Source organism: the organism of the source record quoted next, unplaced genomic scaffold, assembly GCF_019419815.1.
Source record: "Pyrus x bretschneideri cultivar Hongxiangsu unplaced genomic scaffold, Pyrus_bretschneideri_v1 Contig14, whole genome shotgun sequence".
NCBI lineage: Eukaryota > Viridiplantae > Streptophyta > Magnoliopsida > Rosales > Rosaceae > Pyrus > Pyrus x bretschneideri.
This window is the reverse complement of record NW_025999435.1, coordinates 7673595-7689916: the sequence shown is the minus strand read 5'-3', so window position 1 is coordinate 7689916 and position 16322 is coordinate 7673595. Positions and strand designations below refer to the sequence as shown.

The window sequence follows — 16322 nt, the reverse complement described above, 5'->3', positions numbered from 1 at the left end:
TAGTACCATTGAAACAAGGAACCCAAACTTTTATATTGATATCTGCTTCATCTCTTTTAATGAATGAGCATCCTTTCTGAATTCTCTTTGTGAGGATCTTAGGATTCTCCAATTACATCTGTTCATCGTACATCGTACGGTCAGTTTTTGTTATGTATAGTTTATATTTAACTTTAAATAAAAAATTGATAATAATTTCTAGCCGCACGATATACGATGAACGGATCCTCACAAAGAGAATCCGAAAAGGATCCTCATTCTCTTTTGACATTGCATTCGTGACGTGTAAAATCAATTTACACCAGATTTGGTCGTCTGCAAATTTAAATAATATTATCACATTGAAATCGACATTTTCCTTGGGAAGAGATCCTTCCGGATCTCTTCTACTAAAGTGCACCAATTAATTAATTCGGGCTCTTAACATTTGATCAAATAACTAAAATTATTATTACTTTTAAAGGATCCTCATGTTTATAACCGTTTGTTCAAATTTCAAAAACACTGATTAATTAATTGATGGGTTTTGATGGAAGAGATCTGGAGGAGATCTCTTCCGTTTTCTTTAACCATCTTTTTAATATTTCTTAGCCCGCAAATCGCGCCAAGCTGTCCCTGCCACTCCATGCATCCATGCATCCGTGCACCCGTGAGCCCTCGATGAGCTTTCGTGTATAGTTTTTGTTAGCTTATCGTCTCAGTTTCTTCACAAAATACACTAAGCTTAAGGGACGTTTTTGTGCCTAGTTGACTTCTCGTAAGTTTTTATATATAAACTAAACATGCTGACGGTCAATAACACAAACTTACGAGACTAAACATCTGATCATGTCATTCTTATTTATTACAACATACATGTATGATCCATCACGTATCATTGAAATTCATATGTGTACTTTTTTTTTTTTTTTTTGATAAATAAGAACTACGAGAATAATCAATACCAATATAATCAAAGTTTAAAGCAAGAAAGCGAACAGAGGAGCTACATATTCCCAGATCTGTACATTTTGATAATAAAACTTAAGAGATGATTCCAGAAAATTATAGAAAGAAAATTCTAACCCAATTAACATGCAAATCACGTTATGAACTTAATCATGATCATTTGAATGAGCGAAATGCTTTTATACTTCAGAGTTTGTAAAAAAATTGTGGGAAGATGTGTGTATCACGTTTCTTCCCAACCTAATTCTCTACTGTTCACCACATCGCTAACATATTGTTTTTATTTATTTAATTTATTTTTTTTTTCCTCTCATTCAGCGGAGGAGAACAACCAGTATATTATCTCAATAGCACAACAAATAATTGTCAAATATTTGACTGATATTATCAATTTATTAGATAGTTATAATGTGGTATCACTCGAAAGAAAATGTCTCCATCATTGTTCCTTTATATACAAGCAGCAATGCAGCAACAAAAGCATGAGTACTGTGACATTCCACATCGTTCAGGGAAGTGATCCTTATATGTATATTCTCATCTCTACCTAGCACGAGGTCTTTTGGGAGCTCACTGGCTTTGGGTTCCATTGGAACTCTGAAGTTAAGCAAGTAGCGCGCGAGAGCACTCCCATGATGGGTGACCCACTGGGAAGTTCTCGTGTGAGTTCCTAGAAACAAAACCGTGAGGGTGTGCTAGGGGCCCAAAGCGGACAATATCGTGCTACGGTGGAGTCGGGCCCGGGAAGTGATCCTGCTCGGGCCGGGATGTGACAATTTGGTATCAGAGCCTAACCTTGGTCGTGGTGTGCCGACAAGGACGTCGGGCCCCTAAGGGGGGTGGATTGTGACATTCCACATCGCCCAGGGGAGTGATCCTTATATGTATATTCCCATATCTACCTAGCACGAGGCCTTTTGGGAGCTCACTGGCTTCGGGTTTCGTTGGAACTCCGAAATTAAGCGAGTAGCGCGCGAGGTCACTCCCATGATGGGTGACCCATTGGGAGGTTCTCGTGTGAGTTCCCAGAAACAAAACCGTGAGGGTGTGCTGGGGGCTCAAAACGGACAATATCGTGCTACGGAAGAGTCAGACCCGAAAAATAATCCCGTCCGGGCCGGGATGTGACAAGTACTCTCACTCAATGTAGACCAAACATGGCGTATCTATACAACTATTACACGATAAGATAACAATGACCTAAAATCTGGAGATAATCTAAAGATTAATAGATTTTGATACTGATAGTGATAGGAAAAAGAACAAAACAGCTTTAATAAAGTTTTGGATTCAGAGTGAGTTTGTCACGCTTAAATATCAATAAAAAGGTTAAAACATGTCAATCATATTCTGTAATAAAGCTCCTCCTTTTACTTTTTGTTTGCTATTAACGACAAAATTAATTAAGTGGATATGCGACCAATTGCCCTATAATCAATCTCGTACGTCTCTTGTTTTCTAAGATTGTGGTTTATGAATTTTAATATGACACTCGCAAATTTTTTTGATTTCATGTGTTAGTAAACTTTGTATAAGTTAAGAAGCGAAATACTCTAAATACTTGTAGTAGCAGCAACAGAATTTGAAATCGTAATAATTACAATAAGCATTCCATGCAAGTAAATATGTCATCAACCCTAATAAGAATTTTCTTGAAGGTTTAGATCCAATAAGATTATTTTCAACTGTATCAAGATTCAAGTTTCAAAATTCTTAGTGGTCACTTGATTCAATTCTGCCAAACTTACAAGAACATGGCAATTGGAAAATGCTAATCAAGTAGATTAGACCACTTTAATCATCTTGCTTCTTTTAGTTTCACTAATTGTATATATAACCAAAAGGGCAATCTGGATGGGATATGTTCTTGCATTTTGAGCTCAACAAAATTCTCACTAATGACTGATTATAATTAACCAACAGAAAAAGAAAAACAAACCAAACATATCCCATATATTACACAAGGTAGATGTTCTTCCATTTAACATTTACACATAACCTTTACGGGAAACGATTTTCACACACCCCTTTTCTCCTTCTCCACATCTCTATTGTTTCAGTCTCTTGATTCCCGTTTGATTTATTCAATCCAAACGCTAGAAATAAACAGGACGTGCAAAGAGAAAACAAGTGTTGTGAAAATCAGTTCTTGTGTTTTGCAGCAAAGCGATTAACAAGTGCTAATGCATTGCTAGTGACGTGAGCAACATTATTGACTCTTCTCCTTATAGCATTCTTTATATTCCCATCCATAAAACGACCAGAAAATCCATCAAGGCAAGTTCCTTCGTCAGTGAGTGCAGCACTAACCCATGTCTCCACATTGCTCATGTGCCACATGAAGTCCTGCCCAAACGCTCTCCCCATATGCCCTAGTTCCCGGACCGATTGGCGAGCCGGTCTACGCTATCCCCCATGTTTTCTATGCAGTCCTTCACAGCTCTGCACTCCCTAGGCTTGATCCCCCTAACCCTAGTCAGCTTTGTCACAAAAGACGCGGCTGACCGCACCCGGGCTAGGCTTACTGTCAAGGCAGTTTCAGCTAGTTGCCTTTCACTTTGCCTTATTGCACTTGCGTAGGCTGCAAGGCTTTGGACACAGAGGGCAGGGTACTGGGTGGTTCTGCATGATGCTTTGATGAAATCTGTGGAGCTTGAGTGTCTGGCAACGGCGGGGCCGGCAAAGTATGCCGTGCCAATGGAACAAACATTGAAGAAAAGGACTAGAAAGGAAAGGAATATATCTCCGAGTCTTGCCATGTCTGTAGGGATGGGTAGGATTTGGATGATTGTGAGAGTTAATATAGAGAGAACTCACAAGGCTTTTTACTTTGTTGGAGATTAAATATAAAAAAAAAAACTAATGAAAATAGTTTGGGAATTTTGAGTTTTAACAATAAAGATAAAATAAAAGGTCAAGTGAATAGTATCAGGATTGACTTTTTAGTGTTAAAATGTGGTTTTTCGTTAAAGTGAACAGTGCCGGGAGTTTTTCGTTAAAGTTCCCTTAAATAAAAACACCACAAGCAAACGCAGAAATGGACGTAATCACATTGGCTAGAATAGATATGCTTCTCTTGTACATTCAAGTTTAAATCTTTTGTCACATAATTTAGAATAGTTCGTAGTAAAATATTTGGCTAGAATGAATATGCTTCTCCTGCCGAGAATCTCTCCTAAATCTACATTGATTAGAACACATGTATTTTTTTTTTTTTTTTTAAATTCAAATCTTCCATCTCGGAGTTTAAATTAAGTTAAAGTAACAAAAGAAAAATAAAGCGGTCACATGCCTACTTTTCCTTTATCTTCTTCTACTACTTTCCGTTTTTTTTTTTTTATTACCTATTTAGTCTCTTTATTGTTGTTTACATTTTTTCAACTTTCTTTGGTTGCACGGATTTTAAAGATCACCAGTTTTCTTTTGTTCTAAATCTATATCTTATCCTGAATTCAGGATGAAGATCTTCTTCGAATTCTCTTTATGCAGTCAATTTTCGTTAGATATTGTTTATGTAATTTTAAATAACAAATTTAAAATAATTTTTGACCACACACGATAAACAGATAGATGTAAAGATTTCTACGATCCTCACAATGAGGATCCAAATAAGATCCAAATCCCTGAATTCGATTCCTGAAGTTGGTGAATTACACGATAATGATCATAAAAGGCTGAAATATTTATGTGAGTCTTCGCAATCTCCAAATGATGAACTCGGTGACGAACCTACTAGCTAATCCTTTTTTTAGAGAAAATAAATCTACATCTTATCATCTACTGTGTGGAGTTAATGTAAGCCTAACCATTTTAATTAATCCCAAAGCACCTAGTTATCTACTTTATTGCATTGATTTTTATAGTTTGGGGCAAAAGCAGAATCAAAGTAAGATTCGGCCAAAAACATTAGTCAGTCTAGTGTTGAGTTACTGTTCATTGGCCTACCTTGTGTAATATTCCACCCAAAAACCAAATACTTCAATAACTAATTTAAGAGTACTAATAGTTATTCAAAAGCGGGATTGGATACTTCTAGGCGACTAGTGGATCGACTGGATCACATAATCCCGCTCCTGAAGGGCAAAATGGGCTTGAACAACTATACTTTAAAGGCTTCAAGCATAGAGATAGCAACGGTTGGGTTTGGAGGGCAGAAATGTTATATCTATTCCCATAATCACGAAAATTAACAATATTCATAACCGCAAATTAACCATCAAGGATTATCCATAACCATATTCATCGGGTAACGAATTTTCAATCAGTTATCGGTTATATCCATCATCGTAAAAAAAAAGAAAAATTATATTCATCCAATTGACGCATTATAAATTTTAGTAGATACTAATTCCATCATTAAATAGCAACATCCAATTACAAAAAACATAACAATATATTTGAAGTTGTTCATGATAACATGCATCAATTTCTTGACAGTAAGACTCTTGAAGAGAGATGAATCTGATAAACTTGTAACATTTGATAATTGATATATAAAATGATTCAATGAATTAATTTGGTTGAGTATAACAATAAAAGTATTGAATTGAGGAGGTTGTTGGTATGCCCCATGCATGATGTTTGGTACATAATAAAGATAGTATAGGGTTTGATGCATGCATAATGAATTAGTATAGGGAGAGTTCGGTAAATTGAATAAAATTATATTATATATCAAATATATATATATATATATTTATATACATATATTTGGGTCGGATTCGGGAATGGATACGGATTGGAGACCCCTATAACCATATCCAATATATATATATATATACATATATTTGGGTCGGATTCGGGAATAGATATGGATTGGAGACCCCTATAACCATATCCAAAACCATAACCGAATAAGGTTCACGGTTTTTCTCCATATCCGTACCATACCCAAATTTTCATATCCAAATCCAATCCATTCGGACAGTTATCAACGGTTATCGGGTTTAACTGTTAGAATTGCCATATCCCTATTTAAGCATAATATCTCAATTAACTGGATTAAGTAATACAAAAGTCCCTACCACCCACCTACATCTAAAAGCACACACAGAAAGTAAGGAAAAATTATGTAATCCCAGAGCTCGTTGCAAACCCAGATAGATAGGCACTAACTCAACACAAACATGCACCAATCAGAGACACTTAGTTCTATCCAAGCAGAATAGTGGCACGCATGCATTTGATCTGTACCCGTAGTGGAGGAGTATCCTTCTCTCCCCTCATACTTGGAACGGTTACAATTCAGCCACGTCAACATCTTATATCAATTTTTTTTTATAGGGACAAAAAGACAAAAAGCAAAGTGTGAGAGAAGAGGAGGGAAGGGGATGAGAATAGGAGAGAGAATCCTACTCCCTCCATAATAAGCCAGATAACCACATGAAAACAACATATTCTACTTCGCGCTTAAATTTTGGCAAAAAAAAAAAAAATTCCTGTGGCTGGATTTGTGTTGAGCATCTCTCTGATATATTACTTGGCATACATGTGATTGTAAAAAAAGCAGAAGCTCCTGTTTCTGAATTCTACTGCATTTTACTTTATGCTTGTCAATAAGTGCTTTCCAAATCAGTAACCACTTCCTCGGATCACTGCTTCTTAAGTGCTTTCAAGGAAATACACTGTTAGCTTCTCATTTCTATGAATCTATGTGCTAAGTGATATATTCATTTACAAGGAAAATAAAAAACGTGAACGGTGATAGATTGGATGACAAAATAGAATCCTGTCTCTCGAACAATGTTTCGATTGATGAACAAGAAAATTAATGAATCAACTACATAACCATTGTTTACTAGAATGCGTATCAATAGACTACGAAGATGAATTCTATGATTTTCTCATAATAGTAGAAAGATGTAGGATGTCACGCTACATATATTATTGCCTGTCAAAGCATGTAGTGGTACAATAGTGTTACTGAACCTCCATCTAAAGACTAATCGAGCACTTAATATTTGCCATCGCAGAACTAAGCTGTGATGTACTTGAGAACAGCCCCACGAACCTTTTCCATGAACTCTGCTGCTTGCTTCTGCAAGTCATAAATTAACATTGATATAGATCATCAGAGAAGAACTCTTTAATTTAAGGAGTTGGTATACAAGATAAGTTGTTGGGTTACTGCTTTACTTAGATCTAAAGAAGATCATTACATCCACTGAAAATGAAGTGACCTAAATATAATTACCATCGATTCAAGTTCTACAACCAAAATCTCTTCCAGCTTTACTACTCATCTAATTCTATCTATAGGTGCTCTTTTCTTTTCTGATACAATGATATATTTACACTAAGGGGGTGGAAGGAATATATTGGTTTTGAACTCGTCATCCATGAGATCGAACCTAAGACTTCTCACTTACAAGTGAAGAGGAATACCAATAGACCGTAGTGCTAAGTGGCTCTATATGTGCTCTTCAAATACCAACTAAAGCAAGTAACCCAAAATAGTCTGACAAAACAGAGCTTTTTCTAATTTCTGCATACTAGGTTAAGATCCAGGCAGTTTTTTTTCCATCGTACAAGACTAAGCTTTGTGTTCATCAATGGGCAGTGCGGTGACAGAAGGAACTAAGTTGCACTTTTTAAGTTGAGTACACAACTAAGAGAACGTACTTCCTTGCATTTTTTACTGCGTTCATAATATCTTTAACCTAAATCACAACATCTACTTTTTAGTTTTCTGGTGATAAAAAAATCTGTTGCATAGCATGTTAAAGTTGACTACGGTATGGTTTATTCTCTGCTAAAAAACCAGAAATACAAACAAAGGATGAAATGAATTCTCTCGTGCAATATGAAAGAAGCTTTCCCAAGGCGATTTACCTGGTTACCCTTGTGCGCATTTGCTATGTTTTCGTCAAGAAGAGTCAAGAAGGATCTATTCAGCTCAGTTGTGTTCAACCATCTCTAGTAACTGCATTGTCAAGATTTATTTAGTTGAGCAATACAAAATACTTAATTGTTAAACTAAACGCTCAATGAGTTAAAAGGGCAGCACATACAGTTGATTTTACATCCTTTGAAGACAGGACTTTGGTCAGACTTAGCTTTGCTTTAATGAGGTCGGTTTGCATTTTGTCATATGCTTCTGTAACAGAAAATGGAGCACTTCAGTAAGCAGGCAAGAACACCAAGTCTTTATCAAAAAAGTTCGTGAACTCTTAACAGACCTGTCCCTTCCTGCAGGGCCTTCTGCAATGCTTCCAGCTCAATCAATCTATCTTCTATATCCTGAAAAAACCATCAGAATACCGAATGCATAGTTTCGGTGAGGAAGCTGAATGTATAGTTTCAGAAATTAACCCAAATTTATAGATTCAGGCAGGAACCTGAGTTTTTGAAACAGCAAACCGAAGCTGACCTAGCTCATATTGTAGGTGTGAGAAAAACACCTTGTCCAATCTGCATATAACATAAGCAAGGGGAAAAATTGGGGAAACGAGGCTAGTTTGTGGAGAAACTTTTCAAAAAAATATTTATAATATACCGTAAATAGTACAGAAGAGATAAATTGGAGTGCAAGAAAGAGTAAATGGGAAGCACTAGTGCCACTTTAAGTTAATTTAACTAGGGGAAAAAATCAAATGTGCAAAAGTAAACAAGTAACAAAACAATAAAAAGTAAATGTTAGGCACATTGATAACTGTATTGCTCAAATGAAGTGGCTTTCTAATCGTTGTAAGTTGGCAACTAACTGGAAAGTATATCACATACAATTGAAAAACCTAAACTTCATGTGATATATCAATGTTAACAGTTCGTTATATGAGGTCTATCCGTCTATATGAGCTCTTGGCCACCTTCGTTTCCAATTGCTATCAAACTTTTTATTCATTGAAGCATCTCCTCAAACAATTGGCGTGCATTCCTACTTGTTTGCTTTCTAATCAGTCTTCACACAGAAATGGGTTTAAATAACCAACCTTGGCCTCAACCTCGAAATCTCGAACTCAATCTCCCGAGCTTCAGTGTTGAGAAAGTACTCTATCAACTCCTCCGCCGTATCTGGCGCAACCCGGGACTTCAAACAAACACAAACACAAAACAATCAAACCCAAAAACTAATTATTTAACAAGTGTTACAACAAAAGACCCAGTTCGGGAAAATTCAAAACCCAATCGTCAATTTACTTCTCTAACAGTTCGACGCCGCTCTTTCTCTTCAATGACTTGGCGTTCGAATTCTTCTCGAGCATCGGCGTCTTTTTCCAACCGCCTCTTGAACTCTATCCGAGCCAAATGGCCCGTCTGCGGTGGTCCCAATACACCCTCCGGGTCCTTCCTTAGATTAAACAACAAATCAAATTCCAAAACACTTCAAAATTTGAGTAAAAAAAAAGAAAAATGTTATTCTTTGGATTTGCTACGAAGTTTTGGGGAAGCAGAGTTTGAGGGGTACCCATCCAATGCAAGAAATTCTTGCGGTCCTCGAACGACGCGGCGTCGGCCTTTTAAGTAGAACAGAGCTGGTGGTGGCGATGCCAATGCTTAGAGTTAGAGCAGCCATTGTTTTTGAAGCGCTCTGCTCAGCCTCTGGTTTTTGCTGTGCGTATTTGTTATCCGTTTTGGGGTGGCAGAGAAAGGTAAATAGAAAGAAGTTCGGGGCGCGCAACACAACCAATGTCTGAACTCTTTCTCAACCGACTAAAAGGTGCAAACAGCAACAATGAGCAGCCCTTTTGCGGGCCCAAGTGATATTCTTGGGCTTCAATTTGAGTTTTGGGTTTGGGAGCTTAGATGTGGGGATTTGGGTCTCACTTCAGCTGCAAACCCACTCTTAACTAGGAAAACTATAAAGGGACATTTTTTGTCATTCCTCCTTTATTTGCAAATTTATATATACTAAAACCCCGTCGATGACTACTCTTCATTAATACTACCCACCCGGTTTTGTCCCTCATTCTCTTCATGCTTTTTCAAATTTAGTGGGGTTGTATGGTGAATTGGCGATTTTGCCCTTCTCTCATTTTTCTTTTCGTGGTTGTTGTGTGGTTCCAGCATCTTCCCCTTTTCACTTTCCTCTTCCTTCCTTCTCTTTCCGTTTATCTCATCCTATAACGGAAGAAAGATAGAAAATCAGGGCTCTTCCATTTGCTTCCACAGATTTCTCGATCTCTCTCAAGCTTCGGATCGCTAACCTCCATATGAAGGTTCGTCTCTCTCTCTCTCTCTCACTTTTTTTTTATTCAATTTGTGATCGAATTTTCTTTCCAAGAATGTTAGATATGTTGCCATCAGGAAGAAAGTTTAAACATAGAAAAGCTTGGTTTTCAAGAAATTGTCAATCCTGCAGAAACCTTTGGTTTCCTGTTGAGTTCTCCAGCATAATGTTTTGGTTCTTCAGCATATTTGTTTTGGGTTTGGATTTGAAGGATTTTTTTACCCAAAAAAGCTAGGGTTTCCTGGTAAGTTTTTCGAGTCTTACATCTTGGGGGTTTTGTTTTGTTCAAATATGGGGTTTTATGATTTTAGATTAACAAATGGATTGAAATTTCCTTTTTTTGATTTCACCTCCCACTCAGAACTGTTATAAATATGTAAAAGTTAGAGAGATAACCTTTTTAGTGATAGGTGCGAGGCAGATGTAAAATGTCACACTGAAACTATAGCACAAGAGGATAACAAATAAAAGACAAAGGAATAGATGATGTTATTAATCTTTCTTTCTCTCAGTTTGTATGTTTTTCTCTGTATTGAAAGCATACGGAGTGCTCTATTTACATAGCAACTCCAATACTGATGCATTAATCATACATTGAAAATTTACAACATCCCTTGAAAATATGATCTCTTGCATCCCCAAAGTCAATTTCAATCTGTATGGGAATTGAAAACTTCTGCCAAAGTACTGTGGGCATTCACTACCCACCAGCATTTTCAACACTCCCCCTTGGATGCCCACATATCAACATCAGTTACCTCGTTAAAACTTTGCTTGGAAAAACCAAGTGGGAAAAAACCATAGCGAAGGAAAAATAATACAACTTTTCCTAGATTGTTGATATATTGTTAAATATACTTATGTTGCCTCATTGAAACCTTGATAGGAAAAACCCGATGGGAAAAATCCTAATCGAAGGAAAAAGTGTACAACTTGCATGTATCATGGATGCTCCCCCTGATTCCGCATTCTCTAAATGTAGTTGTTTGGTAAGTCGACGTAATCTGATACTTTATATTAACTTCTGAAACGTGCATTTTGGTAGAGATTTGGTGAACAAATTTACCAGATTTTCATTAGAACGGATTTGTCTGACTTCAATAACTTTAGCCTTCTGAAGCTCATATGCACTAAAAAACTTGGGAGATATGTGTTTAGTCTTTTCGCCCTTGATGAATCCTTCCTTCATTTGGGCAACACAGGCTGCATTATCTTCATGAATGACAGTTAGATTGTCTGTCTTCGAAGTTAGACCACATGAATTCCAAATATGATGGATCATTGATCTTAACCAAGAACATTCACGACTTGCTTCATGTAAAGCAAGTATTTTTGAATGATTTGAAGATGTAGCAACTAATGTTTGCTTGGTTGAGCGCCATGAGATTGTTGTATCTCCATTCTTAAACACATATCCAGTTTGTGAGCGGGTTTTATGCGGATCAGAGAGAAAACCAGCATCTGTAAATCCAACAAGGACTTGGTCATTTGTGGAGTTCTTTAAGTAGAAGAGACCCATGTCTGTTGTCCCACGAAGGTATCGCAATACATCTTTGACACCTTTCCAATGACGAATTGTTGGAGTAGAGCTATACCTTGCTAACAAGTTGATTGAAAAAGCTATATTTGGTCTAGTACATTGTGCTAAATATAACAAAGCACCTACTGCACTCAAATATGGTACTTCTGGACCAAGGACCAGTTCATCATTTTCTTTTGGACGGAATGGATCTTTCATAATGTTCAAAGAACGAATGACCATTGGCATGCTGAGTGGATAAGCCTTGTCCATACCAAATCGCTTCAGAATTTTTTCAATATAAGCTGATTGGTGGACCAAAATTCCACTAGCACAATGCTCGATCTGCAGGCCGAGACAATATTTTGTTTTCCCAAGGTCTTTTATTTCAAATTCGCTTTTCAGATATTCAACAGTTTTATTGAGCTCTTTAGGAGTTCCAAATAGGTTAATATCATCAACATATACTGCCACTATAGCAAATCCAGAGTTGGATTTCCTAATGAACACACAATGGCAAATGACATTGTTGATATACTCTTCTTTGAGCAAATACTCACTGAGACAATTATACCACATTCGTCTGGATTGTTTCAGCCCATACAATGATCACCTTAATTTGATCGAGAGTATACCTCGTGGTTTGTTACTTGTTTCAGGCAACTTAAGTCCTTCTGGGACTTTCATATATATGTCAGTATCTAATTCTTCATATAGATACGCGGTGATGACATCCATAAGTCGCATGTCAAGTCTTTCTGAAACCACTAAACTTATTAAGTAACGGAACGTAATTACGTCCATTACAAGAGAGTATGTCTCCGCGTAATCAATTCCAGGTTTTTGCGAAAAGCCTTGTGCAATGAGTTGTACTTTATATCTTGCAATCTCATTTTTCTCATTGCGTTTCCTTGTGAATACCCATTTGTAACCCACAGGGTTTACACCAGATGGGGTTTGGACTACTGGTCCAAAAACATTCCGCTTTTCCAAGGAATTTAATTCTGTCTGGATTGCATCTTTCCACTTAGGCCAATCCTGTCTCTGTTTGCATTCATCAACAGAGCGGGGCTCAATATCATCACTTAATATGATTTTAGTGGCTACTGCGAATGCGAACATATCATTAATGATTATGTCATTTCGATCCTACAATTCATTTGTACATGCATAATTTATAGAGATTTCTTTACTTTCATGTACCTTTGTTTCTTCAGGTACATGTGTCTCATCAAGGACATTTTCTTTTTCTGAAAGTACAGAATCATGAATTGTGGATGTGTCATTCATTTTTTCTTCTTGAATGATCTCATTTGGATTTAATTGTGCCCTCGTCTTTCCCTTTCGAGGGGCTGAATCTTTTGAATATGGATGTCTACCACGCTTTAGGCGTGCACCAAATAAATCATTCGTTGCCACTTTATTTTGTCCAACAGGGACATCAATTCTTGCAGGTGCATTTACAGCTGGTATATGTGACTTTGTCACTTTCATTGCATCATTAAATGCATCTGGCATTTGATTAGCAATACTTTGAAGATGAACAATCATTTTCACTTCATTTTCACATTGAATGCTTCGAGGATTAGAATGAGACAAGGTGGGAACAACCCATGTCAGCTTTTTCCGTTCTTCTGGAACAGTCTTTTCTCCCTCTAACGACGGGAAGACTATCTCATCAAAGTGACAATCAGCAAAACGAGCTATAAACATATCACCTATCAAGGGTTCCAAATATCTAATGATAGATGGTGAGTCAAAACCCACGTAAATTCCCAGTTTACGCTGAAGTCTCATTTTAGTGCATTGCAGCGGTGCAATAGGTACATAAATAGCACAACCAAAAACTCGTAAATATGAAATGTTTGGTTGATGTCCAAACACGAGTTGTACTGATGAGTATTGATGGTTGGTTATAGGTTTCAATCGAACCAATGATGCAGCATATAAGATGGCTTGCCCCGATGCAGATACTGGCAATTTAGTTTTCATAAGCAGAGTGCGAGCTATTAACTGAAGTCGCTTGATCAATGCTTCTACTAAACCATTTTGAGTATGGACATGAGGAACGGGGTGTTCAACATCGATGCCCAATGTCATGCAGTAATTATCAAAGGTTTGAGACGTAAATTCACCAGCGTTATCAAGTCGGATTGAGTTAATGGGGTAATCTAGGAACTGTGCTCGTAACTTAATTATTTGAGCAAGAAGTCTCACAAAAGCTACATTCCCAGTAAACAAAAGACAAACATGTGACCATCGGGTAGATGCATCAACCAAAACCATAAAATATCGGAATGGTCCACATGATGGTTGAGTAGGTTCACAAATATCCCCTTGAATTCTTTGCAGACATGATGGGGATTCAGCATCAACCTTTAGTTGTGCCGGTCTAATTACCAACTTCCCTTGAGAACAAGCCTTGCAAGGGTTATCATTTGAGTTAGCAATGTGTTTGCTCACTAATGGATGTCAAAGCATGTAAACTTTTGAATCAATGAACTTCTGGTTCATGACAATATGTGATTCAACTGTCTTTATGTATGTATAATACAATCCACTCGACAAACCATGCAATTTCTCCAATATACGCTTCTGGGTATCATTGGAGGTAATGCATAGATATTCCACATTTTCTGCACTTTTCGTTTCAATGTGGTATCCATTTAAACGTATGTCTTTGAAACTCAACAAATTTTGAGTAGATAGCGTACAACGCATTCTGTATGGACAATATTGTTCCATTTGGTAACATAATCTAAGCTTTCCCTGAGTATTCAATTACATCTGAAGGTCCTGATATTGTTGTTACCCTTACTTTTGTAAGCATCAATCTTGAGAAATACTTTCGATCTCGAAGTAATGTATGCGTTGTTGCGCAGTCTACAAGACAAATATCTTCGTCATTTCTCATGTTTTGAGAATGACCATAGTTTTTATCTATGCTCTCTGAGTAAGAGAATTAGAGTTAAAAACAAGTTATAACAAGAAATTTACATGTCACTTTTATTGAATCTGAAATGCTTTTAAACTACAAGTTCAGCATAATAAAAGTACATCAAACATCAATGATTCAATCGGACCGGTATACTTCATTTCCCCTTTCCACAATAAAGTCTGAAACATCTAGGTAGGTTGTGTTCAACTGTCCTGATAAGTTGCACATTGGATCAGGTATATCCATTGGTCTAGCCTGGTCGAGGAAATTAGTCTCAACACCCTTCTCCTTGAGGAGGCTTGATACAGATCCACCAGATGTTTTGGGGTACGACAAGTACGTGCCCAATGCCCATCGCCATCACACCTATGGTAGGCTCCATTAGAGTTTTTGGGAGCATTGTTCATATGAGCTTTGCCTTTGTGGCGATTCACATTTTTGAAGCTCAGGCCTAAATTATGCCTCGGAACTTGGTTGTGAAACTGAACTCCATAATTCTTGCCTTTTTTATTCCACCGACCTCGCTTGTGGCCACGTCCTCGTTTATGATTATCACCACCAGAAGATGTGGTGTTCACTTCGAGGGAAGCAGCATTCACTTCTGGGAATGGTGTAGATCCAGTAGGTCGGGAATTATGGTTTTTCATCAGGAGCTCATTGTTTTGTTCGGCTACCAGAAGCACATATATCAGCTGGTTGTATTCAGTGTAACCTTGTGCTCTATACTACTGCTGGAGGAGCACGTTAGAGGCATGAAATGTGCTGAAAGTTTTTTCCAGCATATCTTCTCAGTAATGGTATCCCCACAGAGCTTCATCTAAGAGGTAATTCTGAACAACGCAGAATTGTACTCAGCCATTGACTTGAAATCCTGGATCCTTAGGTAAGTCCACTCATAGCGAGCTCTTAGAAGAATCACCGTTGTCTGGTGATTGTATCTGTTTCTTAAAGCCTTCTAAAGAGCTAACGAATCTTCAACCGTTAAGTACTCGCTCTTTAATGCCTCATCAAGACGGCGACGAATAAAGATAATGGCCTTCGTCCGATCTTGAGAGGATGAGCTGTTCTCTTCCCTGATGGTATCTCCAAGATTCCCTGCTTCTAGATGGATCTTGGTATCCAGTACCTAGGTAAGGTAATTATTCTCGGTAATGTCCAGGGCAACATAATCAAGCTTCGCCAAGTTCGCCATTTTCTTTGCTGAAAAAAAAATAAGATGTGTAAGAACTTGCAATAATATGTATTCGTGGAGGAATATAATGTTAGAACTTCAGGTTCTTACAAATTTTTCATTTTGATCTTCAGGCCAAAATGATAAGCATTCGAAACTTCTGGCTCGAGATTTTCAAGGTGAGTGAGAAGGGCGATTGTACTGCACCATTCTCATTGAAATAATGTAACATAAAATGGACGATTATTCTGCACCACTCAAGCAGCAGGAAAATTTAAATACGCAAAGCACGGTGGGCGATTATACCGTACCACCTAAAATTGCAATGAAATTAAACAGCAGGCAAATTTAAATATGCAGGGTAGGGTGGGCGATTATACTGCTCCACCTAAAATTTGCAGTAAAATTAGATTTGCAGTCCAAGATAAGCGATGATACCGCACCATCTTAGATCGCAGTAAGAATAAATTTGCAGTTCAAGATAAGCGATTGTACCACACCATCTTGGATTGCAGTAAAATTAACATAAATAAATACTGGGTTAGTAATGAATCTCTACACCAAACAAGAAATCAAA

General features: G+C 37.4%; 2 protein-coding genes across 2 annotated transcripts; both read right to left on the bottom strand.

Moving 5' to 3' along the window:
- Positions 1-2837: 2837 nt before the first annotated feature.
- LOC103952274 (21 kDa protein) lies at positions 2838-3745 on the bottom strand. The gene is given in 2 exon segments (XM_009363838.3): positions 2838-3341; positions 3344-3745. Coding segments are annotated over 2 exon segments (615 nt in total). The 5' UTR covers positions 3708-3745; the 3' UTR covers positions 2838-3090.
- A 2932-nt stretch (positions 3746-6677) lies between these two features.
- On the bottom strand, positions 6678-9560 carry LOC103952275. Its single transcript, XM_009363841.3, is given in 9 exon segments — positions 6678-6985; positions 7780-7845; positions 7847-7870; positions 7959-8044; positions 8127-8187; positions 8286-8358; positions 8880-8977; positions 9088-9234; positions 9356-9560. Coding segments are annotated over 9 exon segments (726 nt in total). The 5' UTR covers positions 9464-9560; the 3' UTR covers positions 6678-6922.
- Between the last annotated feature and the right edge of the window lie 6762 nt (positions 9561-16322).